This window comes from Penicillium concentricum (assembly GCF_028827145.1).
Source record: "Penicillium concentricum strain IBT 3081 chromosome Unknown utg000006l_segment0_segment0, whole genome shotgun sequence".
NCBI lineage: Eukaryota > Fungi > Ascomycota > Eurotiomycetes > Eurotiales > Aspergillaceae > Penicillium > Penicillium concentricum.
In genome coordinates, this window is record NW_026622759.1 from 3,758,861 (window position 1) to 3,785,431 (window position 26,571).

The 26,571-nt window shown below is 48.2% G+C and overlaps 14 protein-coding genes across 14 annotated transcripts; 6 read left to right on the forward strand and 8 right to left on the reverse strand.

The window, feature by feature from the left end:
* Window positions 1–271: 271 nt before the first annotated feature.
* N7517_011676 (putative nonsense-mediated mRNA decay protein Upf3) lies at window positions 272–1,983 on the reverse strand (the record flags this gene model as incomplete). Its single annotated transcript, XM_056729399.1, has 2 exons — window positions 272–1,673; window positions 1,736–1,983. 2 exons carry the CDS (start codon window positions 1,981–1,983, stop codon window positions 272–274), a joined length of 1,650 nt encoding a protein of 549 aa, XP_056575214.1.
* Window positions 1,984–2,809: 826 nt separating this feature from the next.
* On the forward strand, window positions 2,810–3,902 carry N7517_011677 (putative dipeptidase; the record flags this gene model as incomplete). Its single annotated transcript, XM_056729400.1, has 2 exons — window positions 2,810–2,939; window positions 2,995–3,902. The coding sequence occupies 2 exons, from the start codon at window positions 2,810–2,812 to the stop codon at window positions 3,900–3,902; spliced, it is 1,038 nt and encodes a 345-aa protein (XP_056575215.1).
* Window positions 3,903–4,560: 658 nt separating this feature from the next.
* On the reverse strand, window positions 4,561–5,765 carry mep20 (uncharacterized protein; the record flags this gene model as incomplete). Its single annotated transcript, XM_056729401.1, has 4 exons — window positions 4,561–4,834; window positions 4,899–5,027; window positions 5,080–5,491; window positions 5,543–5,765. Coding segments are annotated over 4 exons (1,038 nt in total), but the record flags the coding sequence as incomplete, so codon positions are not given.
* Window positions 5,766–6,968: 1,203 nt separating this feature from the next.
* On the forward strand, window positions 6,969–7,448 carry N7517_011679 (uncharacterized protein; the record flags this gene model as incomplete). Its single annotated transcript, XM_056729402.1, has 1 exon — window positions 6,969–7,448. The coding sequence occupies one exon, from the start codon at window positions 6,969–6,971 to the stop codon at window positions 7,446–7,448; it is 480 nt and encodes a 159-aa protein (XP_056575217.1).
* Window positions 7,449–7,745: 297 nt separating this feature from the next.
* Window positions 7,746–8,477, forward strand: N7517_011680 (uncharacterized protein; the record flags this gene model as incomplete). Its single annotated transcript, XM_056729403.1, has 1 exon — window positions 7,746–8,477. The coding sequence occupies one exon, from the start codon at window positions 7,746–7,748 to the stop codon at window positions 8,475–8,477; it is 732 nt and encodes a 243-aa protein (XP_056575218.1).
* A 531-nt stretch (window positions 8,478–9,008) lies between these two features.
* N7517_011681 (A4/G1 family peptidase) lies at window positions 9,009–9,818 on the reverse strand (the record flags this gene model as incomplete). Its single annotated transcript, XM_056729404.1, has 1 exon — window positions 9,009–9,818. One exon carries the CDS (start codon window positions 9,816–9,818, stop codon window positions 9,009–9,011), a length of 810 nt encoding a protein of 269 aa, XP_056575219.1.
* An 887-nt stretch (window positions 9,819–10,705) lies between these two features.
* Window positions 10,706–12,463, reverse strand: N7517_011682 (uncharacterized protein; the record flags this gene model as incomplete). The annotated part of the gene is made up of 5 exons (XM_056729405.1): window positions 10,706–10,906; window positions 10,961–11,808; window positions 11,864–11,973; window positions 12,035–12,126; window positions 12,209–12,463. The coding sequence occupies 5 exons, from the start codon at window positions 12,461–12,463 to the stop codon at window positions 10,706–10,708; spliced, it is 1,506 nt and encodes a 501-aa protein (XP_056575220.1).
* Window positions 12,464–13,393: 930 nt separating this feature from the next.
* Window positions 13,394–14,945, forward strand: N7517_011683 (M20 family metallopeptidase; the record flags this gene model as incomplete). Its single annotated transcript, XM_056729406.1, has 6 exons — window positions 13,394–13,489; window positions 13,553–13,935; window positions 13,998–14,086; window positions 14,142–14,445; window positions 14,523–14,650; window positions 14,713–14,945. The coding sequence occupies 6 exons, from the start codon at window positions 13,394–13,396 to the stop codon at window positions 14,943–14,945; spliced, it is 1,233 nt and encodes a 410-aa protein (XP_056575221.1).
* Window positions 14,946–15,059: 114 nt separating this feature from the next.
* N7517_011684 (Zn(II)2Cys6 transcription factor domain-containing protein) lies at window positions 15,060–17,211 on the forward strand (the record flags this gene model as incomplete). The annotated part of the gene is made up of 6 exons (XM_056729407.1): window positions 15,060–15,315; window positions 15,369–15,798; window positions 15,867–16,128; window positions 16,183–16,355; window positions 16,409–16,718; window positions 16,771–17,211. 6 exons carry the CDS (start codon window positions 15,060–15,062, stop codon window positions 17,209–17,211), a joined length of 1,872 nt encoding a protein of 623 aa, XP_056575222.1.
* A 371-nt stretch (window positions 17,212–17,582) lies between these two features.
* N7517_011685 (putative phenol 2-monooxygenase) lies at window positions 17,583–19,565 on the reverse strand (the record flags this gene model as incomplete). Its single annotated transcript, XM_056729408.1, has 4 exons — window positions 17,583–17,662; window positions 17,721–18,060; window positions 18,116–19,000; window positions 19,056–19,565. 4 exons carry the CDS (start codon window positions 19,563–19,565, stop codon window positions 17,583–17,585), a joined length of 1,815 nt encoding a protein of 604 aa, XP_056575223.1.
* Window positions 19,566–19,969: 404 nt separating this feature from the next.
* sitA (TOR signaling pathway phosphatase SitA) lies at window positions 19,970–21,283 on the reverse strand (the record flags this gene model as incomplete). The annotated part of the gene is made up of 4 exons (XM_056729409.1): window positions 19,970–20,259; window positions 20,309–20,640; window positions 20,689–21,076; window positions 21,130–21,283. 4 exons carry the CDS (start codon window positions 21,281–21,283, stop codon window positions 19,970–19,972), a joined length of 1,164 nt encoding a protein of 387 aa, XP_056575224.1.
* A 566-nt stretch (window positions 21,284–21,849) lies between these two features.
* Window positions 21,850–23,508, reverse strand: N7517_011687 (putative alpha/beta hydrolase; the record flags this gene model as incomplete). The annotated part of the gene is made up of 1 exon (XM_056729410.1): window positions 21,850–23,508. One exon carries the CDS (start codon window positions 23,506–23,508, stop codon window positions 21,850–21,852), a length of 1,659 nt encoding a protein of 552 aa, XP_056575225.1.
* A 245-nt stretch (window positions 23,509–23,753) lies between these two features.
* N7517_011688 (lactonase family protein) lies at window positions 23,754–24,954 on the reverse strand (the record flags this gene model as incomplete). Its single annotated transcript, XM_056729411.1, has 3 exons — window positions 23,754–24,109; window positions 24,168–24,641; window positions 24,702–24,954. 3 exons carry the CDS (start codon window positions 24,952–24,954, stop codon window positions 23,754–23,756), a joined length of 1,083 nt encoding a protein of 360 aa, XP_056575226.1.
* An 823-nt stretch (window positions 24,955–25,777) lies between these two features.
* On the forward strand, window positions 25,778–26,389 carry N7517_011689 (carboxymuconolactone decarboxylase family protein; the record flags this gene model as incomplete). Its single annotated transcript, XM_056729412.1, has 1 exon — window positions 25,778–26,389. One exon carries the CDS (start codon window positions 25,778–25,780, stop codon window positions 26,387–26,389), a length of 612 nt encoding a protein of 203 aa, XP_056575227.1.
* Window positions 26,390–26,571: the final 182 nt, after the last annotated feature.

The window sequence follows — 26,571 nt, forward strand, 5'->3', positions numbered from 1 at the left end:
CATACGGCCTACACGCAATCGGTGCCCCTTCATGGTGGTTATATTGCATGGACTTTTCCATTTTTTGTTTTGTTTTCTTTTCTGCTTCGCCCTCGGCAACGCTGTCCTGACCGAGCTGAATCCTTTCAATACTGTGTTTATACTGCCTGGTTTAATGAGCTGGTCATAGTATAAATCCATTGCCGCGCCCATCATATAGTTATCGGTAAAACCTGTCATGCCTTCGGGTATCATGTCTCGTGAACTGCTAAAGAACTGAATATGTAGGCTCTCATTTCGGCTCGGTGCTTCCAGTTTTCTCCGAAGCTCCAGCGCTCCCCTTGGGTCCCTTATTCCGTGATCCACGTCCGCCACGAGATCCACGAGAGGAGCCAGCATTACCTCCAACATTACCGCCAGCCCCTGAAGCGCTTCCAGAAGCTTCGGTAGGAGCCTTGGCCTTATTGGCAGTGAAACCCTCGCGGCCTTTCCGCGACTTCTCAATTCCGGGATTCTCTTTGCGCTCCAACACCACAACTTGACTCTGGGCCACCGACACAGGACTCGCAGCGATGGCTTTGCGAAGTGCTTCCGGTTCAGCAAAATCTACGTAGCCGAATCCCTTCTTTTTGTCAATCTCAACCTTGGTCACTGTTCCGAATGGGGTGAATGCAGACTCCAGGAGTGCCTCGGTCACACCCTGGGATGGGTTGGCGTGCTTAAGGAATGCCTGTTTAGCAGTTGATGGGTGCTTTGCTTTGCCGCCTTTAGTAGACTTGACTGGTAGGGTTGCAGGGGGCGCAGCCGCATCAGCTCGCGAGGATGACTCGCCGTCCTTGGGCTTTGGAGTATTGGCTGTGGATGATGCCGTTTTGGGAGGCCTGGTCTCCTTCTTGGGTTGGTCGGTTGATGGAATAGCTGAGTCTCGAGAGCTCTCGCTCTTGGACGTAGTATCAGTCGAACCCCCTTTGCCACGTCGTCGCCCACCAGATGTCGTGAGTCCAAGATCACGCTGAAGGATCTTGGTGGCCACTGTGACATTTCCGCGCTCTCGCTTCCGCTCTGGAGCTGCAGTTGTATCTTTTGCAGTGCTTGATGTGGTACTCGACTTGCCTCCTTTGGCATTGGCAGCGGCTCCTTGCTTAGTTGCTTTGACAGAGTCCTTGCTTGTTTTTTCTCCTTTGGATTTCTTGTCGGAAGAGGTGGCGGCTGTTTCCTTATCGCCCCGCTGCAAAAGCTTTTTCGCTTGCACCTTCTCCTGCTTAGACTCCTTGTCCGATCGACCGTGCTTGGATTTGGATCCGCTGCCGTCCTTTGACTTGCTAGCTTTCTTGTCTTTGATGAACTGTACCAGCGGGGTGGTCATTACGGCCTCCTTCTTCTTGTCTTCACCATCAACCGTGGAATCCATAGCCGCGGGCCTGATAATGGGCTGGGTCAGACTTTCCAAGAAAGCGATGAAGTCGGAATCTTGATCAATCGTGCCTTGACGAGCATCCTTGCGCGACCGGCTTCCGGGAGTCTTGGCGTAAGGTGCAAACTCCAGCGATGGAGGTCCAAGTAGAATGGGGTCATGTAGAGTGTTACGAGCATCCTGGAAAGAAGCCTGGCGCACGGCGTCTGAGAGCGAAGGAACGCATTCGGTGGACACAACGTGGATGTATGCTCTTGACGGGCGAGATGGCTTGTTCGGACTATTTGAAGAAGTCCAGTCAGTCGAAATCAATAGAAGATTGCGTCAGAGCGTGAATCCTACTCTTTCGACACCTTGCCGGGTTTGTACTGAAGCCAGTCGACGTTTCCTGCCCCAGCCTTCCACTGATCACCGAGAGCACTCTCCAGCTCGGCTTGTGTTAGTCCGGGCGGCAAACGTCGAATGAGAAGTTTGAGACGTGGAGCGGGAGGCTTGGGCGTTTTCTTTGCGGGCGCTCCAGAGCCCGACTTTTGCGTAGCTGCCGCTGAGATTGGGAGCAGACCAGCGGTGGTCTTGCCAGGCGGCATCATGGTGAGCCTTTTCGATATAGAGGGCCGAGGTTATGATTCTCTTTCCCAACACGAAGTCATGGAAATCCCGAAGGATGTTAAACAACGGAGCCAGCCAGCCCACTTGTCCAAGTTGGCAATCTACCGGGGGCATCTACGGGGCTTCAAGCCGGTGTGATTGGACTAGAGCCTCACCGCCTACCTATATCACTAGTCATGAGCACGTGCTAGCTAACGTGCACGTGCACCAACTTGCTGACATCATCAGTCATCATCTCCAGCCCTAGAGGACCTCACACAACACCCTGGACGTACGGAGTAGCACAACCACTAAAATACATGTATTGGCAAAGCTTTTGTATGAATTTTCTATAGCTATGTCATGGACAACCACAGTGAAAACTCGGCGGTTTTGACCTTGGGAGGTTGGACGAGGTCATACTAGTCTTATCGATAAGCATCTCTCTTCGACCTCGCAACACTCTACCTAGGTAGATCTCCAGAATGAGCGACGAGAAAAGCCCCGTCTTGGAGAGCCAAGGAGACGCACCGAACCCGAGACAGAAAAAACGGCCCTTCAATCTACTCTGGCTGTTTCTCTGTATCATTGTATCCACCGCCTGGTTCACACGGTCGCACTACCCCTTCCCCCTCGGAGCATCGAGGAAAGGGTGCAGAAGATACTGTCCCAGACTCCATTGATCGGTATGGAAATCGGAGTGAATACCTCTGTATGGACAATTATGACTGATGGCCTAAAACAGACGGTCATGATGATCTTCCCATCTTGGTCCGGGAACGCTTTCACAACCGCGTAAATGATCGCAACTTCACTGAGGCTTTTGTCATGGGGAAATTTCCCGGCCACGTTGATATTCCCCGATTGAAACAAGGTAGAGTTGGTGGTACGTTTTGGAGTGTGTTCGTGCCCTGTCCCGAGAATGGGACCGATTTCTCCGACGGGAATTATGCAGCAAGTAAGGCAACTTGGTACGATGGCTGTTGGATAGTACACTCACATTGGAACCATAGGTGTGCGTGAGACGATGGAGCAGGTGGATATCATGTCGAGGATTCAGCAAGCATATCCTAAGGTCTTCTCGACCCCGCCAAATGGTACTACAGCCATGTCCGCTTTCCGCGCAGGAAAGATCATCTCACCGCTTGGTATCGAGGGCTTGCATTCGATCGGAAACTCACTGGCCCACCTCCGGATCTTCTATGAGCTGGGGGTTTCGTACGCAACTCTGACGCATAATTGTCATAATCGGTATGCCGACGCCGCCATTCTCGAACTTCCAGGCGGGGGAATAAAAAAATCCGATCCTCTCTGGCACGGTGTCAGTGAAGAAGGCCAGAAGCTGGTATTTGAGATGAACCGCCTTGGGATGATCGTCGATTTAGCCCATGTTAGCACGGAGACCATGCGTGATGTGCTGGGTGCTGGCAAGTCCGAATGGGTAGGGAGTCGTGCTCCAGTGATTTACAGCCATAGCTCAGCCTATGCACTATGTCCCCACCCGCGCAATGTACCCGACGACATCTTGGAGCTCGTCCGTGAGAAGAACTCCCTGGTTATGGTCAATTTCGCACCGGACTTTATTTCCTGCACGGCGTCTGATCGCGCTGATGGGATCCCAGACGCGGACCCTGTTCACGCCACTCTGGAACGTGTCGCTGATCATATCCTATACATTGGTAATCTTGTAGGCTTCGAGCATGTCGGGATAGGTAGTGATTTTGATGGTATTCCGACGGTTCCTCGAGGATTGGAGGATGTGTCCAAGTTCCCGAGTCTGATAAAGGAGCTGTTGAAACGAGGAGTCAGTGATAAAGATGCAAGTAAGGTGGTAGGAGGCAATCTACTAAGGGTTTGGAAGAAGGTGGATGAGGTGGCGCTCGAGATGCAAGCTGAGGGTGCATTGCCTGTGGAGGACTGACCCTTTGGGGCACTTGGAGTTCATTTCATTATCAATTTCCCAAGAGTGATGCTATCTTGAGTGTCATAGTCATATTGTCAAAGCAACCAAACATTTGAAGATCAAGAATCTCCATATTGGAAAGTTCATCTTGAATTTGCTATCTATCGTGGTCATGGCAGACCAAGCCATTACTAGCAGAGTTCACCTTCAAGCATTATAACCTCGAATCCGCCCAGGGTAGACTTTCTCTAAATCAGCGTAGTAGAAGAAGTAAACCATAGCTCTTTTCTCATGTGCTCTCAGCCAATACTTTGCATCTGAATATCCGGATAGTGGCCATTGATGGTCGGAATAAAGCCAACAATGTCCTAGACCAAGGAATCTGATCTATATACGTTATATATAGGTGGATATAGTTTAAGAGTACGGCCCTTCCAAACAGGTGACTATATTGACGTTACAGCAAGGGGAGGGTATTCACCATCCCTGGAGATTTCATTCACAATATGCTTCAGCTAGTTACAATCACTGTCCTCTCATAAGTACCTGATCAATAAGCCTCATCAGAATATGCATCCAATTTGATATCTGGAGAACTCAAATTGACCATTTAGCAGCCAAGGTTGATTGCTATTTTTTTTTCGTTAGTTGGTTTTAATTTGGGGGGAATTGACCTCGGACACTTACCATTGGCATACAGGGCATACGAGTCAGCGTTCAACACAGCCTTTGCGCTGGTGAGGGATGTGGCAGCGGCATATCCGTATCCGTTGTCATCAGTTCCCGGGCTGTAAACTCCTGGAGCATGGGTGAGCTCATGGAGAGTGGTGGTTGCTTGATCTTGGCTGTGGCATGTGCTAGCCAATGCTGGGAGGTCGCTGTAGTAGAGATCGCAATTGGCGATCACATTTTGAGATGGCAGAGTGTAAGCCAAGACATTGGGCTCGCAGCTATTTGTATTACATTTGTAAGCCACGTATGCACATAAAGCGTTCACCAAAAGGATCTACTTACTATCCCAGGGTATCTGAGCAGTAGTACTTGGTGGCAGACACCGAGCCGGCCTCTTTCGCAACAGCCTGAAGGCGAGCAGCCACAACCTTGCGTGTAGCAGTGCTGGTGGTCTTGAAGTACTCCTGGAACCTATTGGATGCCATTAGAATGGTAAATCGCAGTAAAATGGTATGTAACATACTTGGAGGCAGATCCAGAAAGGGCAGCCGTTGCGGCAGCGTTTGCGAGCGACACAGTGTTCTTGAGGGCAGTGTTAAGAGCTGACTTCTTGCTCGAAGAACTGCAGGTTTGAAGAGCACGACGATCGAGCGGCTTGATAGCCTTCAGCACACGGGAGGCCTTGGCACCGTCAACCTCGATCTTGAGATCATTGGAACGGTATGGCAGATAACCAGTGACTGTGCCATCAACGACTATGGGCACCAGGCCGGCCGACTGAAGAGTCAATGGACCTCCGCTAGACAAGTCAGTGGTAGTGGCAATGTCAAATTCATCCTCGAAGGTCTCTCCTGCAGCAAGGGAAGTGAGAGATTCCGAGCTGAGACCCTCGAGGACGAACCGGCGCTTGATTCCCTCAAAAGTGACCTCAGCATCTTATATCAAATTAGCATTAAGTAGATAGGGTCAGGAACAATCCAAGGTACCGTTTTTGAAGACATTGACCTTCTTCACGGGTGCGTTGTCGCGGAAAAAGTTGAGATGCACAAATGTGACATCTTCACTGCCAGAGTTCTTCACGACAGCCTTGATGCGGGTGTCACTGATACGGCTCAAGGTGATATCGAGACCAGAAGTCTCATCGGTATCGACTGGCAAGGCGTTCACAGCCAGAGCCAGAAGTGTCGTGGAAAGGACAGCGAAACGCATGATGCTCGGAGGTCAAAAGAATCTAAAAGGTTGATTCTTTCAAAAAAAGGTTGTAATTCTGATGTCTTGGATGCTGCTGGAATATAAAGCTCCTATTCTCGTGAGGATATTGACTGCTTTATAGCCCACTGACACGAAGTGGAATGCCGCGGTTTCCTCTCTCCATCACCCCCCTGTTGCCCAGAAGGACAGCGGAAGAAAGAGGGTGGTATCTTCTCTGCATGAAACAACTTGATCACGCCAGCAGACCGTGAATAGGAAGGGCACGGGAGACCTGCGGGCACGGGAGACTAGCGGGCAATCTTGTCACTGGTTGAAGATATCTTGAGATAGCTACATCTCCAGAAAGATCATCACGGATTTCGTCTTGGCCCGACGGAAACCCGCGCCCCTGAAGGACCGACTTGAGCTTGTATGCCCGAAGGGCTTATGAAGCTGCATTTGATTCCTCATGCTTGAAGAGCGGGGGCTGGCCGATGTAACTCCTCACGATCGGCTCTAGATAAAGAACTCAGCGCTAAAAGCAAGCCACTGAATAGGCCTTTATGTTTGGCCGAGGTATGGAATTAAGTATACAAGTTGATTAGAACACAAATCTATGCTGACCACCATTATTAGAAGGAGACAAAGACATTGTACTATTCAAAATCAATACACCTCATAATAATATTACTTAATTGTAACAACTGATATCTTTGTTTTCTAAATGACTTGCAAAGCCCCCTCCATTCATATCACGCCAAGCCCTAGACCCTGCGTTTGTCGTCGGACTCCGGTGCCAAGATACCACCCAAGACGGCGCTAAAGTCTTGACTTGATAAACAATGCTTAGTCGCAGCCATTACGGGGTGTCATGTCCGACATAGTTTTGAAATTAGTAGAGGGTTGGCTATTATGAAAGGCCCGGTCTGGCAGGCAACACGATGCCAAGTCTACGAGAAAGGAGTGTTGCACGGAGCCCCGGAGGGAATGTGGTAGAGCACCCTGTTCAGTCGACTTGGCATGCAATTAACAAAACTTGATTGGATTCCCATGAGAGATCGTCCAACATGATCAGCGTTTCTAGATATAAGGCGTGATAACCACACCCACATACCCTCTCAACCTCGGGATACTACTGTCAACATTTCTAGTTACTCCATTATCTCTATTTTCTTTATCCTTTTCTCCTGATCAAAAAAAATATCTTCTTTGGCTACAGATATGGAGTCAAACTTGAGTTTGCAGGTCACATTGACCCCCCAGGCACCGATCCTAGAGGCACAAGAACCATTTGCCCTACCAATCAAAGTTTCTGTTCACAATGCCGCAGATTCGCCAGTCACTATCTTAAAATGGAATACCCCATTAGACCCTCAGGCTGGCGTTCTCGGTGTTTTCGAGATTTGTGACACAACGGACCAACGGAAACTGTCCATTCCTACTATCATGGTATCACGCAAGCTACCTGCCTCTAAGAATGATCTCGTTGAGATACAAGCACGCAAAACCCTTGATGTAACTATCAATTTGCCAATTCAAGGCCTTGAAAAGGGACATGAATATTCCGTTCGTGCACAGGGAACTTGGCATGCGGTGTGGCCAACTGAATTATCCAATGTGACTGTATCCCAGCTCAGGGATAATGAAGGTGCCAGTCGCGGGGACTTCCTGTCCAATGAGTCCTCTGTGAGCATTGAGTGAGCAAATTATTGGATTCCTGGATATGAGGGAAATTGACTGATTGCTATGTCCTACGTCCTACAATCTATTTTATGTGAGATTTGCTGGAGAATGAGATTAGGCCTATTTTCACTATCATTCACATGAGTTTCTGGCAGATAGCAGTTTTGTGTTACACGTTTCAGGGTTTCCGGGTATTACGAAATTTGTTAAACGAGATTTAATCCGATGTCTAGTGTTAAGGTCCACTTGTCATGACTAGAGTGAATCGCAGATGATCAAGTGTTCACTAGCACACATCAATTCCATACAACAATCATGTCTTTCTATAAAGTACCTAGCCCAAAAGACGATGCTAGAGCCGTGTTTGAAGTTCTGAAACGCGGTGGTATTGGGATTATTCCAATGAGTGTTGGCTACGGAATGACCGCGATCGACCCGGACGCATTGGACCGGATTTTCCGCACAAAACGACGAGAACCACACAAGCGATATGCAATGGTTGGCAGTTACCTTCTGCATCGAGAGATTCATTTTCTTCCCCCACAGGAAGCCGCCATAGTCAAACTCTTGACAGTGGACTTGGATCTTCCTATTGGGGTTGTTGCGCCATATCACCTTGACCATCCCATAATTCAAAAGCTTCCACCAAATATATTAGCACAGAGCGTTTTTAAGGGCACTCTAGCAATGTTGGTCAATGGAGGCGCTTTGCTAGACGAATTGTCCCGACTTGCTACCCTAGAAAAACTTCCCCTGATGGGATCATCGGCCAATATCACCGGCAGGGGAGTGAAGATTGTCGTTGAGGACATCGAGCCTGAGATCCTCAAAGTGGCAGATATAATTATTGATTATGGGAGACAAAAGCTCCACCATCCTCGAGCCTCTTCTACCATGATCAATTTTAGAACAATGAAAGTTGTGCGATACGGGGCTTGTTATGATGTGGTACAGGATGCTCTGTGGCGATTTTATGGAATCAAATTGCCAGATGACCCTGGATTGTCGACTCTTTCGTCTGGAGAGACTTCTGCGAACAGGATATAATATACCTAGTGTAATTACAGAATTTGATACTGTTCACTGTTACAAATTGATTTTTAATAGCAAGTTATGCGGGAAAATATAAAAATAACATAATGCGATGGCTTTGCCTTGCATCCACAATATCGCAGGAAAGTCTCAGTTTTCGCTCATAATGAGCGCCATCTGAAAAGCTAAAAGGGATGTAAATGTCAAAGAGAGTTGCTTGCTCCTCTTTATCCCCGGGTTAAAACGGAAACCTATTGTATTGTGCCAGTCAGGCAGAAGGATGCAGTTACATCTCATCGTGTGTTAGCAAGGAAAACCTGATCACGCACTTGGTTTCCATGAAACGTATAATAAAAGAACTAGAGCGGAATAAAGGTATTGCACAGAACTACAAGGGAAGTGCTATGTCAAGGTCATTGTGATGTCTAATCAAAAGCACAAGTGCCGAAATAATGCAGCGATACTTGGTATCTCTCAAGTCTCACTGTTCTACCGGAATTTTCTTGAGAAGGACTTAAAGAATTCAAACTTAGCCGTTTCTCAAAACTAGGTATAACTGATAGTGACAGTGTTTCCGGCGACAGAAGAAGATGTGAGAACCCGATCCTGATAGATGTCCATGATAGTAGCATTTGATGGCCCGTAAGTATTCCTACCGCGCGAGGCAACTGCATTGGAGAATACTACAGTGCCAAAGTTGGCAAAAGGTGCCATTGCGTTGTTTACGGAAAAGTCCTCCACAATCCATTCGGCATTGAACTCGCAGAGGCTACCTCCAAGGCCATGAGGGAATATATGCGTTACAGATACACCCGTGGATAAATTTTCGAGAGTAACAGAGCCGGAACTCCTCGAAGTTGCATCAACTCTCGCTTTGATAACATCGCCAGCCGAAATTTGAATGTTGCTAAAGTCATGGGTGTAGTCTGGATACCATTCGTACCATGCGCTGTACGACGTAGTGTCTCCTTGAATACAGAAATCGATTCCTGTTTGTAAAATGGCTGTATTGCAAGTATCACCATCTATGCCAACCCATGCAGAAGCACAGTAATTTGTGTAGGAATTAGCACCCCTGGGAAGTTGAGGGACGGGGACTGTGATTTCTCCGGATACAGAAGTGTACCCGGTACCAATAAGCACAGCCCCGGCCCAGTTTGAGCTGTAAGTCTCCTGGGATGTCTGATTCAGATAGAGCACTTCTGAGGTACCTGGACTATAAGGTCGGCTCGTTCGGCGTGTGGCTCGGGCAGATCGCTGTATCGCACCGTCCGCCTGTGACCGAGAGGTGAGAGGAGAGGCAATGATAGAGGCGGCGAGTAGCGCAGCACCGATGATTGTGGAAGGAAACTTCATAGTGAAAGCCTGGGTGTTTAGTCGGTAGAAAGCCGTTTCAAGTGTCAGGAATGAAAAGAGAAATTTGATAGAAGGAAGTTAGACGCTTCGCACCAAACCCGACGTTTATATAGCATTACGCCGAATATTTGTTGAACCCAGATAAGCCTAGCTTGTGTCAAAAGAAATGAATGACTGCCAATGTAACATGAGCTCCATGTGAAATGAAGACAAAAAGCGCAGATGATCACTGTCGGAGACCGATCACCAGGGTGAATTTGCGAGGTAGCCTCGCGACCAACGGAATGCACAAGCATCATCTACCTGAACATAATCAATAATAAAGGCGTGCCTTGCAGAGGTATGTTACATGGATTCGGACTAATATATAAATATATATACCGAGGTAGGGTAGCTATAGGCCTGGCTACTCTGATTATTTATTGGTATAGCCTGGCATAGGCGATATGTACAAATAGCAAGCAACTTTGATATAAACAGCGTGATCGAGAATAACAAAATATGAAATATGAGTATCACTTGGCCTTGCGTTACTCCTGGATCTACGTTTCGTCTGTGCCTTTTGGCTTCATATTTACCTACGGGGCACTCACTCGAGGGAGGTGACAAGGGGAGGGTTGTGATAGAAGTTGTCTCACACCTATAGGCCTTGGCTCCTCTCCGCTGGTCTGACTTTCTCGCCATTTCCTTCTTTTACAATGAACGTGCGAGTAGAAATGGGTTGAATCTATGGATTCATTTATCTCGATGAAACTATTCGATGACTTGACCGAGGACCCTTCTGCAAAATACTTGCTTGTCTGTCACGTAAGGAGATACAAGAGGGCAAAATCAAAGGCTTTCTTCATATTTCTGTGCACATTCATGTTGAAGTCCCATGAAATATTTCAAAGCAAATATCGAAAACTTTCAATCTCGTGGTCGGTCTTGTTAGACAGCTCGTCTTGTAATTCTTCGGTCTCCGTCATCTCCCTAGGAGACCCGTATAGCCTATCTCGTCGGCTGTTTTCGGAAACGTAAAAGATATAGAGACAGACCAAGAAGAATATTCCGAAGGCCAATCCTGCCATAGAAGCTTTGATACCGGTCTTATCACGTTAGCACCAAGGAATAGGGACAGGCCATGAGAGTGAAGTACTGACCGGATATGAAGGTTCTTCCGAAGGAATGAAAAATTGTGGCCCGGCAATATTCCCAATGCAGTACGCGGCGAACATGAGGGCGCTCACAGTACTCTTCTTGGTAAGCCCGGCGACGTTCGAACTAATCAGACTGAGAGACAAAGGAATATTGGCAGCAAAGACACCGCCGAGACAGAGACCAGTCATCTTGCCCGCCTTATTATCATCGCCTAGCTTCCAAATCAAAAGCATACCCACCATTGACACCGCTGTATTGACGATCATCATAATTATGCGAGATCTTGGAACAAGGGAGGCGAACCCCGAAGTAAGGAGGAGAAAGACAAGCTGAGCACCACCAATAGGCATCTGAATAAGAAGAGCCTCTAAATGAGGGAATCCAAATCCGGTGATAATGATAGCAGAGAAACTTGTGATACCACCGTTGCAAAAGTTGACACAGAGCGTATAAAGAACTAAAAACCACGTTTGCAGGTCTTTGATGGCCATTAAAACCTGGCCCCATTTAAACTTGCCTGTGTCCAAGACTCCTGTTTTATTTTTCAAAGTTCTGTGGACTGCAATGGCTCGTTCGTTTGGTTTGAGGAAGACGGCCTTTGAGGGTGAGTCTGGTAGCGTAAAGAACAAGACCACGCCATAGGCAGAAGTGACAGCACCTAATATGAGAAACAACAGTTGCCATTGGGCAATAGCTGTGACGTGAATATTGCCAATACCGTAGGCAATCAGCCCACCAAGAAGAACAGCAACAGAGTTTCCAACAAACCATGCTGCTTGTCGTGCTGGCTGCTCCGCTCTTGTATAAAACATTCCCGTTATTAGCGCGAAGCCAGGAGCAATGGATGCCTCTGTCAAAATGAATTCATTAGCTGTGTCGGAAATTGTTGGCATATGGATTCCCACCTCCAACACCCAAAAAGAATCTCGCTGCCATTAACCCACCCCAGTTCGTGCAGGCGGCATGAACCATCAAACAACCCCCCAAACACAAACAGCACAGCTGAGATATTTGCCTAAGGGAAGTCTAGAACCAATGATTAACATATGTCATTATGCATTATGTCTCAAACATACCTCACAACTAGATAGGAACTCGGCCAGCTCCACGCGAAATAGCCAAAATAGAAAATGGCCGAAGCCCAGTTGTATTCGTTTCCTTTCAAATCCTAGTAATAATCAAGGAGCTGTATTAATATCAAAGACAAGAAACGAGACTTTAGACAAATGCTGATTGGGAAATAAACATACCAGGTCCTGTCGGAGATTGAAAAGGGTCGCCTGACTAATTGCTAGTTTGTCGATGTACTGCAACATGTAGCAACCGCCCATAAGAGGTATTAAAAAGAAGTCTAGCTTTCTTAAAACCTTCTTCTCCATTGCAGGTGTTGTTTCAATCTCAAGCACTTGTCCGTAATCCACATCGCGAATAGCAGAGCTTGACTCAACCTTGAGCATCGCAAGGTCTGGTTTGATACCTCCGGACGGGAGGTGTTGTTCTCCCATACTGACTGGTCAAAAATAAGCAGTGAAGCAGAGGAAACGTAGAAAGGAGAGGAATATCAGTGATATCAAAAATAGAAAGATGATCGACTTGTTATATCTATCAATTCGGAGGTGTCTTGGGGGGGCTATATGGCTTCCAGGACAGAGACCAATTGTGGCGACACACAGGATGCGACGATAGCTGATAGCGCATCAGAGCCTATAACTTATGCCAGTTATCGAGTCAATATTACGTTAACACGATTCTACCTCAAGAAAAGGCGGGGGATTGGGATGGTCCATGAACGCGGGCAAAGTTAACGGCAATCAGAGACAACTACAGTGAGATCTAGATGCCGAGATATGATCCATGTATCTCTTTGTTGTAGCCAGCTGGTATCGTTTTCATAGACTTCGTGAGGGAGCAGAAGATTAGCATTATAATATCGGCAGTCTAGCGAATCATATGCCACGTCGGCAATATGGATTATCCTCATCGGCAACCCACTTCCCCTACAGCCCTCGATAAGAAGTCGAAGAGAATAAAGGGGGAAAAAGTGATAGCTAGAGGCGAAAAGAAAATTTAGAAAATAAAATGGGATATTGAGGAACCCACGAGTTTGGTCATGGGACGAATCCACAGCTCTGATCCTAACATCACTGAATACACAAAATATGGGGCTCACAACATTACAGAGAATACTACCCCGGACTATACTGGAGGTTGCCGAGGGGGTTCTGATAGGCTCTCGCCAAGCTCGCCAATATGGATGATAGCCGTATCTCCAGTTACTATACTTCGGCATCGCTCCCCGCTTCTGTCGTCGGCAAACGCCACGATACTACCTGATAACGTCAATATAACTTTTAATTTACAGGCTCATAGTTAAATAGAACCTTCAGCCAAGAAGGATTCTAATTTGATCCAACTATAATCGAGATAGTTAAAACATGACTCTAACAACCATCAATATCGAGGAAGTGAAGTCCTCTGTAGATGCCACGATTGAGGCACTACAACAGGAATTAAGGGAATTGAACCATGAAGTATGTTCATCCTCGTGGTTAAAGGTTTATCTGAAAGGCTAACGTGTTGGTGATGATTATCAGATCTGGTCAAACCCTGAGCTTGCTTACCAGGAGCACCGAGCCCATGATACAATTTGTGACTTCCTCGAAGGACAAGGCTTCACTGTTACTCGTCACGCTTATGGCCTTGATACCTCTTTTGAGGTTTTAAGTGGAACTGGTGGGCGATTGATCAATTTCAACGCAGAATATGACGCATTACCTGGAATTGGTCATGCTTGTGGTCATAACCTAATAGCGACTAGCAGTATCACTGCCTTCCTTGCGCTGTCATTTGCCATAAGAAAATTTCACATTCCTGGTAGAGCCCAGCTATTAGGCACGCCAGCCGAGGAAAATGGAGGCGGAAAGGCCAAACTGATTGATGCCGGCGCTTACAAGGACGTTGACATTTCCTTAATGGCGTACGACCCCACATCTCGCATGTGAAAGGAGAGGGGCCCTTATGTGCTGACTTGAGTTACAGTCATCCAGGACCTCAAACGCTTTACCCTGGTGAGGAGCCATGCGATGGCATAGCTGGAACCCTTATGAATGCACGCAAGAATATTCACTGTGAGTTGCTCAATCAGTTCTCGCTTGCCATGCTGATGAATGGAATTCAATATAGGCGAATTCACGGGTAGAAATGCCCACGCCGGTGGAAACCCCTGGGAAGGGATCAACGCGCTTGATGCGCTGGTCTCATCTTACAACAACGTTGCTGTTCTTCGACAGCAGCTTCTCCCGGACCAGCGTGTTCATTGTGCTTTCTTGGACACACCCAAGGTAGCTAACGTGATCCCAGATTATACGAAAGCTTTCTGGCAGGTGCGCAGCCCTACGTTGAAGGGATTGAATACCCTTATCGGCAAAGTGCGCAATTGCATTGAGGCTGGTGCGTTGGCCACTGGGTGTCAGGTCAAGATTGATGAGTATGCACCCCTTTATGACCTACCTGACCACCTGTCTAGGTACTTAAGGAAATAGCTACTGATGAATTTGATTCAAGGGATGAACTCTACACCGATGTCCGATTGAATGACACTCTCTGTGAACGCTACCATGTCCACATGGGAGGGTATAGCCGCAAGGTTCTCAAGCGCCATGAAAAAGTCCTAACCGGATCTTCAGATATTGGTATGTGGTAGGACAATATTGCACTTTATTTGACAGGACTAACTCGTGTAATGCAATAATAGGCAATGTTAGCTACGAGACCCCCACGCTTCATACAATGTTTGCGATTCCTGCTCCTACAACTTCTTTTCCACATCATCCGACGTTTGCAGCTGCAGCTGGAACAGATGAGGCTCATACTGAGGCATTGATTGTTGGTAAATCTTTGGCATTGATCGGTTGGGATATGATTGTAGAGAATGAGATGTATGATGTGGCGCGGCGTCAATGGAAAGAAGAGATTTTGAGGGAGTAGATGTATGTAGCACATCCTAAGGTTGTCAGTCTATATAAAAGAATTGTTCATCTAGTCAATAGAAATCATTTTGAGCTCTTCGAGGTTTGAACAAGTTGAAGTCTTCCAAAAACAATGTCAATTCCCAATATGGTAGCGCTTCCGATAACGCAGTCGAAAAGGGAAATCACCCCGAGATCGAGCGTCATGATGACTCAGCCTTCCCCGCGTTATCTTATCGGCTTCGGCAGTGAGATCGGAGACCATCCCAACACCTTTTTCTTTCATTCAATTCGCTTTCTTCGCTTCTTTCGCTCATGCCTGCAGGTTGATCCCTGGTGGTTCATGTCCATGCAGGGTTTGGGGCGTAATGGCCCACGTTCCAAGAGTGGTAGGATGCTTCGTTTACTTTCCTACAGGGCCGACTAACCCACTTCTCGGTAGGTTGTAGTACCTGCCGCCGTCGCAAGGTCAAGTGCGGGGAAGAGAAACCAGTTTGTGCAAGATGTTCATCCCTGCGCCTCAATTGTGAATGGGGGGTCCCAGTGAAGCGTGGGCGAAGCACGCAAATTCGACATCTTGAACCTGCACCGGGCCAACCGGACACTCAAGGGCGAGCTGAGGACCTTGCCGAGTTTCAACCAAATACGCTTTTTACATGTCTCTCGCCGGTCTCTTGGGCATCTGACGTTCTTCCTTTTGACACATTCGACCTGGCGCCAATTCTGACTCCGATATACCCTTCCTTGAACGTCAATGTTGCATGTGCCAATTCATTGACACTCACCTCTCTTGATCGACAATACTTCCAGTACTTCCCTTCTTCCTCGCTTGTATTTTACTACATGAAGGGATGGAAGTGGAGTGGGCTCTGGTGAGACTTTTATGGTTACCGCCCTCTCGAGACTTGAAGAGTTCACCCGGCTAATTGGACGACAATAGCCATCTCTACGAAGGTGCAGCTACATCAAATAGAGTCATAATGCGGATGATTTTGGCAATAAGTGCATGTGATATGCATCGAAATGGGTTGATTTCGAGCTCTCAGGATCACGGTCGGTACCATTACAGCCAAGCGGTCAAAGAATTCAGGCAACTGCTGGAAACGCCGCGCCAGGTTTCATTGGATGATGTCGAGACAGTTTTTGCCACTGTGTTTTTGATGATAGCGTGGGAGTGGCAGTTCGGACACTCGGTGCGCCACGTGAGAATGCTCTCATGTACTGGCTAGAATTATCATCGGCTAATGCGTCTCCAGCTTCAACTCCACCTCCAGGGCGTACGCTCGCTTCTGGAAACACACCCGCAACTATTCCGCATTAAAGATGTGAATGATATGTTCTTGTCTCCCGGAACCAGCACATTGGCCAATGATACCGTGACTGTGGCCAAGGTCTCCTTCATTCCTGAGCAGTTTTTGTTGTGGATTTTGTGAGCTCCTTTTCCAGCCGTTATACCAACGACTAGCACTGACGAAGAGCCAGATATATTGATGCTAGTTGCCGTCCAATTGGTCTTACCGAGTCACTTAACGATTATGTGGCCCAGTCCGGGAATGCTGCTTTGCAGCCGGACCATCTTCATCGCTGTGCTCGTCTCTGGGGCCGATGCTTTTGGGGCGAGCAGTACCCCGATGAGGAAGTTATGGACGACATTGAGAACTATAGGGCTCTCGAGCTATTACACGCGGGATTTTGCCTACGCCATCGAACTTGGAAGGTCCTCATGGAATCCGCGGCTGGTACCGCCGGCTCCCCCGAACCTCTTTTCCGTGAGATCCTCGGTATCCGAGAAGTCAGTATAGGTAACCCCCCAATGTCGAGAGATTTACTGATTGTTTGGTTAGAAATTCTCCGACCTTTTTATTACCTCTAGATTTGCCGGTAATGCCTCGGCTCGACGTACGCTCAATACCATATACATGGCCGTTTCTACCTTCTACGCCCAGGTCCTTCTCCACCGTCGCCTTCTCTGCGTCGACGATTTACCTATGGGCATCCATCAGCAAGCTACAGCAGGAATCATTGACATTTCTAAAAAGCAATTCTTGTCGGATCCGAAGCTCCTTAAACGGCTACACTTGCCGCTATTGATGGCAGTGATTGAAACCAACGATGTAACACATCAAAGGTGGCTCCGTCAGCGTCTATGGGAACTTCGCGACTTTCACTCCGAGTTTGCTTGGGCACATGATGTGGCTGAGCAGATTCTGGCCCAGCAAGACGTGAGCCAGGGACAATATGTCAACCTGGCCGAGTTTTTACTAAAGCGTTTTCATGCGCAATGAAGCCTGCAGGCTCTTGTATATCTACTTACATCTTTATATACCAACACTAATGTCTTAGTCACTCCATCTGCATAGCTGTCGGTTCTTTTTCATCATATGACCCCTTCACTTTCGAACCTATAGAAGTATAGAAATCCGTGAGTTTGGTTTCTCTAGAGTCATAGATTTATATTCATAGCGAAGAGATTTGTTAGGAGTGTCTTTCAGCCATGAACCGAAGCTATCTAGAAGAATGCCGTCTAACCTCCTATGACTTCGCCCAAGCCTCATAGTCTGCTACCAACTGGGCTGTATGCTGGAGTAGAACTTGTGCCCCTGATGTACATGCCATTTAGCTGTTATTTCCTTCCCCACATATGTGGTAACTCAACCTACTTTTGGCGTTTGAGGAACCCAGCAAAGAACTTGCCGATTTCAGGACAGTCACCTAGACCCATAATAGCAGACACATCTAGCGGCGCGAAAGTGTCAGTTATATGTAAATATCTCACGACCAGGTATTTGCTTACATTGATCTGGGCGAACAATGATAAGAGCACCTTGTGCCGGGTCAATACCGAGATATTCGTATGCATTGCCGTGACCGTCATTGTAACTCTTGTCGTCGTAATAAATTTTGTGTAGATCTAATAGGTTAGGGACGGTGGAAATATTGGAAATCAGAGTATCTGCACCTCTTGTTTGGTTTTTCCCAGAGACTGGGTAAAAGCACTCGGGGATCTGCTCCAACTCAACACCATGACGCTGTCCATGTCCGATCAAAATGGTCTCGATGAGGCTGTCAATATCTTGATCCTTCGGGGTGAATGTGTGGACAGGCCCATCGGCCGCGCTCAAGTATTCCCCCAACTATATAATGGATTAGCTAAGGCCCAGGTAACATAACGATGGTGACAAAACAGACCTTGTTGAGCTTTGAGTGGTTTTCTGGTACAGTCAGGTCGCCTATGAAGGCGACGATGCGCCACCGACCATCCGACTTGAGAGACTTCATGAGCTGTAGAGGTTTAGAGTCACAAAATCGCACGACCTGTGCGCTGGGTAATCGCATACCAACGGCCACATTAGAAGCGAGCTTGGTCGATTCTAACGCAGAGGTGATAGGTGAGACCTCATACTTGGCCGTTAAGCCTGCGGTGTATTTGCCAGATTTGATGAAGCCTTCTTGGAACTCGGCAGGAGAAGTCGAGGCCCCGGAAGAAAACAACTTGGAGAAATAACGATCAAATTTAATCAGATCAATAGCCACCTTTTCACGTTCTAGGACGTAAGTCTCTAAAAGTGAGGGACTGGCCAGACCAGTCAAAATTTCACCGAGCTTCCAGCCAATATTGTAGCCATCCTGTAAGCTGACATTCATACCCTGCCCGGCCTTTGGGGAGTGAGTGTGGCAAGCGTCACCAGCGAGGAAGACCCGGTTATCCTTGTGGAAGAAATCGGCATGACGTTGGCCGATGGCGTACGCTGACCACCAGACTGTCTCCACGAAGTCTACCTTATAAGGATAGAAGATGTTCTGTGCTTGGGCCTGCAAATTTTCCAGCGTCACCTCTTTCGGGTTGGTTCCTGGGGCAAGTTCAATATAGAACCTTGTCAGGTTGTCACTATCGCCTTCACGGGGAATAATCAAGATATTTCCTGATTTTGAGCGGATAGTAGACTTCTTGCGAATGTCAGGGAAATTGGTTCGTGGCACCATGTCCATAACACCCCAGACGGCATCGCTGCTGTCTCCAATCATTTTGTACCCAAGGGCTTTCCGGACAATGCTGTGTGCACCATCACAAGCCTGATGGTCGAGTCAGAAAGTGTTCAAATCTTCCAAAAGGTTAATGGGCACCTACCAGTGCATATTTGGCTGCAAACACTTCTGTCTTTCCGTCCTTTTCCGCAGTGACTTTGACCGGATAGGCGTTCTGATCCTCGGCAGAGGCGCTATCAACTTTGACATCGGTCACATTGTAGCCATAGTCGATTTGTTGGTCATTATATTTCTGCATCAGCTCAATCAGGAGCCCATTGATACGTGCCTGATTCAGAATAACGTGAGGTTGGTGTGATAGACCTGGCTGGGTATCCGCCGTCCGCCCTGTCCGCTTGATTGCGCCTGTGCCATCATCGGCCCAGAAGTTGACCTCTAGAACGTGGTAGGCCTCACGAAGAAGTTCTTCTCCAATTCCAAAGCTTTCAAAGATCTCGACGGTGCGACATTGCACACCGTCGGCTTGACCCATCTTCATAGGGCCACCCCGTCGTTCAAGTATCTTGCACCGCACCCCATACTTGGCGAGCCAGGTGGCAGCGCAAAGACCGGCGGACCCGCTACCGCAAATGAGCACATCGACTTTCTCCATTGTTCAAATGTATAAGCGTAATTAGTATATCCGGGGTCTTTTATGGTGAATCCGGGATGTGACCCGGGATGAGCTCCGGGGGGCTCGGGATGCGTTCCGAAAGGGGGATGGGACGACACTTCTGGAAAGCCTCGGCAGTCTCTGAATCGATGTCTCTCACTGCCGTTTTGATATTGCGAACTTCACGTTTAATTTACCCTGGGTTGATCGGGAGACATGTTTTCGGAATGCCGGTTCTATTCAAATTTCATGGAGTATCTGATTTCATTTGATCCCATTTGGTTTCTTCATATCCAAACACAAGGCATATGCATCATTAAGTCTGGTCTAAATCATTATATAATGCTCATCCTTCCGCCCAAATACCAAACCGAACGCCAGCGCCGGTACAGAACCATCAAATCTTACAAAAAGTACTCGCTGCGCCCTGGCCGCGAAGTTGGAACATGCCGCTGGTCATCGCTGACTGCACTAAACAGCTTGAAGGTGGGCTTGAGATCTTCTCCGATTTCACAGACCGAGGCCAGGTTCCCGCATCGGTAGCAGTAGTTTGGCGCACTCCACACGGTGACGACATTTTGGTTGTTAAAGTGGTACTTGTAGCCCTCGTTGACCAGTTGATGAGCGCGTGCGATCAACGAGAGATCATTAACATGGCAGAACTCATCAGCCACTCTGTCTCCGAATAACCATCCTAGAATTGTCAGCTATGTGTGTTCAAGAAGGAAAAATATGATTCTCACCTGCTCCTCGAGGACTGACAGCCCACGTCTCCACATCGTCTGGGTCAGACCACACGAGATCGCAAAAGGCACCCTCATGGGGAATCTCCTGTGCGCGGGCTACCACGCGGACTTGGTCCAATGTGCGAATCTCAGGGCTCAGACCACCGTGCACACAGAGCACCTTGCCATCAATAATGGCCCCCAATGTCATGAAATCGAAAACCTGGCAGCATGCCTTCCATACTGACGCACTGCCGTATTTTTGGAAGCATTCTTCGTAGAAACCGTATACCTGGGTAATTTGGCGCGACTCGTGATTACCACGAACCAATGTGACTCGATCGGGATATCTAGTTGGAGTCAGCAGTGAACACTTCCATCCTTCAGGTGTCACTCACTTAGCTTTGAGGCAAAGTAAAAGCGTTAACGTCTCCAGACTGAAATATCCACGGTCCACGTAGTCACCCAAAAATACAAAGTTACGGTTCAACTGGAGATCTTCGGGTGTACCGCTGGCGGAGCGGCTTCGTGCACTCGCATCTTCCTCTTCATCATTGGAGTTCACGTTGGGGCCGCGAAGCTTCTTGCGAATTTTAGGGTCTGAAATGCTTGAGGGGGGTTCGATATCGGCGGAGGTAATCACGGAGGGAGATGTCTTCGGGGGGTCCAGTTCTGTGCCATCAGGCATACCCCCAGAAACTCGAAAGAGTTCCAAGAGATCGTAGAATTGACCGTGAATGTCACCACAGACTGTGACAGGTGTCGATACTGGTTGGATATTTGATTCTGTAAAACACAGTTAGAATGGATAAACCGAGTCCATGCTAGACTGCACTTACCTTCCATCATGTATTCCTTCACGATCTCACACAGCTGCTTCATATGTGGCTCCGATAGATACTTGCAATCCTTCGCTGCCTCCAGCCACTCGTCGGGGCCGGCATTGCGCTTAAGTTTGGCAGGACCCGGTTGAGGAATCTTGCTCTCAGGCATGATAAAAAAAGAATTAAAGAGAAATAGCGAAAGAGAGTGAAGTACAAGTAGAAGGAATGTAAAGGAGGAAGTGCAGGTTTCCCCCGCAAAGCTGAATTTCGCCCTTGGCCGCCTTCGTCTGCCGAATTATTGAGCTCTTCGACTTTTCTCTCTCCTTTCTTCATTTTCATACTGTGATGATACACTGGGTTATTTTATTATCTTTCATTCAATATTTGAAATCTCAGTCTGACTTCTAACACGCAGTTGATCTAGTACTTCGAAATACACACCGATCGTCCACATGAGGCACCCTCGCTCGCCATACCACATTCGTTCGAGACAGATTCAGATTCAGACTTGTCAACAGGCTTTACTATACAATCAAAGTTCTGGAAAGGAGATCATTTGAAGCCTCTGCCCACACATACACATTGGATCCGAAGTCGCGATTCGGTCTGCGGAGTAATACTCCATACAAGCAGTTGAAGGGAAGATACGGCCATGTCGGGTGAATGCTCAATGAACATATTCATCAGAGGGTATACAGGGAACCAAAGTCTATCTACACACCCATAGAAATGCAATCAACCATCAATTTTGCCGAGGAATTCAGTCACAACTTCCGCGAATGCCACAGGCTGCTCCACCATGGGCAGGTGTCCAGCACGGTCGATGATCTTAAGATCGGCGCCACCACGTAGATCCGCCGCCATCTTCTGCATTGTCTGAGGCAGGACACCGTCATTGGCTCCAGCAACAAATAGACCTGGCACAGTGGCAGCAGCCATGCGCTCACGGATATCGTAGGCACAGAGGGCCTGTACGCTGTGGGCAAATCCCTTCAAGCTGTTGGTGCGCACAGCCTCCTTGACGGCGGCAAGGACTTCGGGCTGGGTCTGGTATGATTCCGGCACGAACCAGCGACGGGTAGTGACCTCGGCCAACTCTTCGCCGACAATGGGCTCCTTGGTCTCTGGGTCGGTAGAGCCTTCCTTCTCGCAGATGGCGACACGGTCACCCCATGCCTTACGGTTAGATTCAGGGGCGGAGGAGTTGGTGTCGCACGCGATGAAAGCCCCAACACGCTCCGGGTGAAGGAGAGAAGTATTTAAAACGGTCACACCACCCAAGCTGACACCGATCAAACGAGCGGCCTTGGGAGGCACACGCAAAGCCTCCAGCAATGTAGCCAGATCAGAGGCCAGCACATCGATGTTGACAGGCTGCTCACCACTCTGCGAGTGTCGGCCTCGGGTCAAATAACGCACGACACGGTAACGCTGGTTCTGTTGATGAGCAAAGAAGGCGTCAACGAAACGATCCCAGATGTTCCAGTTGACCAGGATGGAGTTACTCAGCACGACCACAGGCGCGTAAGGGTCAGTGCTGCCCTCCAGTCGGTAGGGGATTTCAACACCATCAGAAGTAGTGACGAACGACTCGACAGCCGGGCGGACGGTCGAGGGAAATGTGCGAGTACGGCCATCATTGGAGTTCCAAGGTCCAATGACATCCGGGGCAGCTAGCGAAGTGAGCTCACGGGGAGCAGGGCCGAAGGTGTAATACCACTCATATACGCGACGCTTCTTGGAGGTGACCACCTCGCTCATGAGACGCGATCCCCATGAGGTATTCATGGCGGCTTTGTGAGCATCGCCTCCAAGACCATTGACGGGAGCATACTCGTGAAGAGCCAACGACTCGCGCGGGGCGGAATCGATCGCCGCAGTAACAAAACGACGACTCCGGCGCCATCCTGGCACACGGGAGAGCATTTCAAAATGTTCCTCGCGATACCATTTTTCCAGGTCAGCTTGTTTGGTGGGGTCGGGGTGAGTGGCAACTCGGACGGCGATGAGGACACTACCCCGGGTCTCGGCATCTGTATCGGCTCGATCTTCTAGCGGGCGGAAGTTGGGGTCACTGCGCTCATCCACTAGATCGTACAGGAAACGGCCGACATCGATTTGAGCCATAGTCTTCTTCTCCCGCTCGGTCTTAATCAAGTCGGTTCTTAGATCCAAGTAGGTCTCGCGAGTCAACTCGTCCATATCGGTAATATCGTATAAAGCCACATATTCAGGTTGTTCTCCATCGGTGGCACGGAATCGAAAACCATTAGTGACAAAGGGCAAACGCAGACGCAGAGGTCCATGTTCAGTGTTGTACCAGTCATGGAACTGAGTATCTGGCAGTGAGCCCTTGGGCTGCATTGTCACATAGAGAAGACCGGGAGTTGGCATTGTGAAGGCTTTGTTGATTAAGAAAAAAAAAAAGAGAATCTAAAAGACAAAGGAGATCTAAGATGTTCAAGATGTCTAAGATACCCAAGACTATAAAAAATATATATCGGCACTCTCAGAATTGCCCCTCATCCGGGTGAAGATAAAACCCGAACTTGACTGCCGATATTTCCCTTTTCGGTTTTTATAAGTACTTTATGATTTACATATTGGTATATTGATATATTGGTATATTGTATCTAATTTCAATCATACCAAATAGCATTCATACCAAATCCTTGCTCGGGAATATCCACACGCGCAACGCGTGCCAACTTCTCGTCGCGCCAGCGGTACATCTCAACAAATCCAAGTTGGTCATCGCAAAGTGCAAGCCATTCGTCACTGAAATCACAAGGACTAACGGCGTTGGAGTGACCACCACTAGTTGAGGTCGGATTAATGAAGAGCTGACGTTCGATCTCGCCATGCGAGCCGAGCTTGAACGCGGTGATATAGCCAGTCACATCGAAATGGTTGGATCGAGTAGTGGCGAAAAGGTATTCTCCACCCTTGGTGCAAAAAGTGACATCTCCGCGATACTTGTTGCGTGGGGGAAGACCTAAATGAAAAGAGATCAGTTGCCATTTGACCATCGGTCGCGTTTTGTCCACACTCACCGGAAGGCAGTAATGGGTATGTGATGTGGGTGAATACTGGCTTGTGGGTGCGCTCATCGATCACGTAGACTGCCAGTCGATTGCCCGCCTCCATCAACGCGTACAGGTACTTGCCGCTTGGGTGCATCTCGACCCAGCGGGGGTGGTCACCAGCATCAGGAGCCTCGAGGCAATCCACCAGTGTTAATTCACCCGTCTTGGGATCCTTGATGTGCGTCCAAATCTTGTTGGCCGTGAGATCGGCGGAGTACAAGTAGGTCTCCGTGGGGTCGAACACCATGCCGTGGATACCAGTGTTGGGAACATATTCATAGTTCTGGATGTTGCTGTCTAGAGCTCCGTCGGACTTGACAGAAAACACGTTGCCGTACCCGGCGTGGTTGTAGAAAGGGTTGCCGTAAACATTGTAGGGAGCCTTGTGGGCGGCAAGCACGAAGATAGCACGAGTGTTGGTCTCACTGCTGGGAGCCAAAGCTAGCGCGAAACAAACGAGAGGGTTAGCAAAATGGAATTGGAATTGGATTGTGGACATACGGTGACCAGCAACCGGGTGCGACACTTGGTGAACGATGTCTGTTGGGCTATGGACGGCGAAACTGTTCCATTTCTTCATAGCTGCGCCATAGATCGTCTTCTTATCGTGAGAAAAGGTCATCCATGAGATGGGCTCCGCTTCTGGAATCTCGGTCTTTTTGACCAACTCTAGCGTGAGGGCCTCATCATCGAACTGCACGGTATAGATGCGCCCGGGGGCGGTCCAGGTACCGACCATCAAATGATGCTTCATATTGGCGATTGAGGAGTGAGAAAATGACCGAGAGAAGGCAGATGCCCGTGAAAAGACAGAACAGATCATGTACAAAGAAGAAAGGAAGTTATCCACATGGGAGAGGATATCGGCATCGAGGGGCGGCACCCCGCGGGAGTGTGTTATACTGCAATGCCGATGTTGGGATCACGACTTTTTGCCTTATCTTTGATTATTCTACATATTTTGTACACTGTAGAGCATGTTAGGTGGATATGAATGTAATTTGAAACTAGTCAATTCTGTGGAGGCCCTTTTCGAAGGTGCTCCCGTAATCCGGGGTACACATCTACAGTAAGGCTAGAAGATCACAAAACAATTTCCATAATTTTTGAACTAATTATAGTTAAAGTATTAGCAATCTCATGCCATTATGTCCATTGGCATCTTACCTACAGTGGTGTATATGCGTCTATCCAACGTGCCTAAGTTGGTTGTTTCGAGGAGTCCTAGATATATATATATATATATCTATAATATACATACCAATGAGGAAACCTCAACTAGATTTAGTGTTTTATGTGGTCTGTCTCCATATATTATCTCATTTATCAGTCATTTGGCTGGTCTCTTCTGTATACTGGACAGTAGACATTTCGCACGGTATCCCGGAGAAACACTCCCCCACATGGGCGGGTAAGACATTTGCCGTCGGCATCAACAATGTCTCCCCCGACCACCCCGCGATTCCGACGTTAATTGAAGAAAATATTGAAACCGAACTCTGATGTACGGGTTTAAACGTAGACTCACCATCCTCAAATATACCCTCAAATCAATCGGAATCAATCATACACGAACCATGCGTCTGCCCTACGCTCCTTCCACCCCGCCTGTCGATGCACCCCCCGACACCGCCGACATCTATGCTCGCATCGCGGAGCGCAGAAACCCTCGTCCGTTGATTCCGCTTGACCTGTCCCTCCTCCACAGCCCACCTGTTGCCGATGGCTGGAACAGCTTCATCGGAGCTATTCGATCGCGTACTTTGGTCGACTCCGGTGTCATGGAGTTGGCAGTCTGTCGTGTCGCCGTACTCAACAACGCTATCTACGAATGGAATGCTCACGCTCCACTGGCTCTGAAAGGTGGCATCAAGCCGGATCAATTGCACGCTGCTCTTACACTGCCTTGCACCGCCGAGGGGGACATTGCTGGGCTTGTGAGTAGCACACTCACTCCACAACAGCGGGCGGTTATGCGCTATACCGACCAGATGACTCGCACCATCAAAGTTGAAGATGATGTTTTTGCTGAATTGAAGAAGGTTGGGTACAATGACCGGGAGATTGTGGAGCTCACCACCGGCATCGCCGGTTATAACTGCGTGAGTCGGTTCTTGGTTGCGCTGGACGTCGGCGAGAACAATGCTCGTGAGATGAAGAGCGTGGATGAGTTGGTCGCCACTCTATAGCAGGTGAGAGGGAGATGGCTGTCAAATGAAATATTACTGCAACACAAGTGGACTCTTGACAAATGATATGGGCAACATTCTTAGACCCACTACAAGTGTGTAAATAGAGGATTTGGATAATGAATAAATGATGAATCAAAATTGGACTAGCAATGAAAGATCTCAACTGAAACCCAGAACTT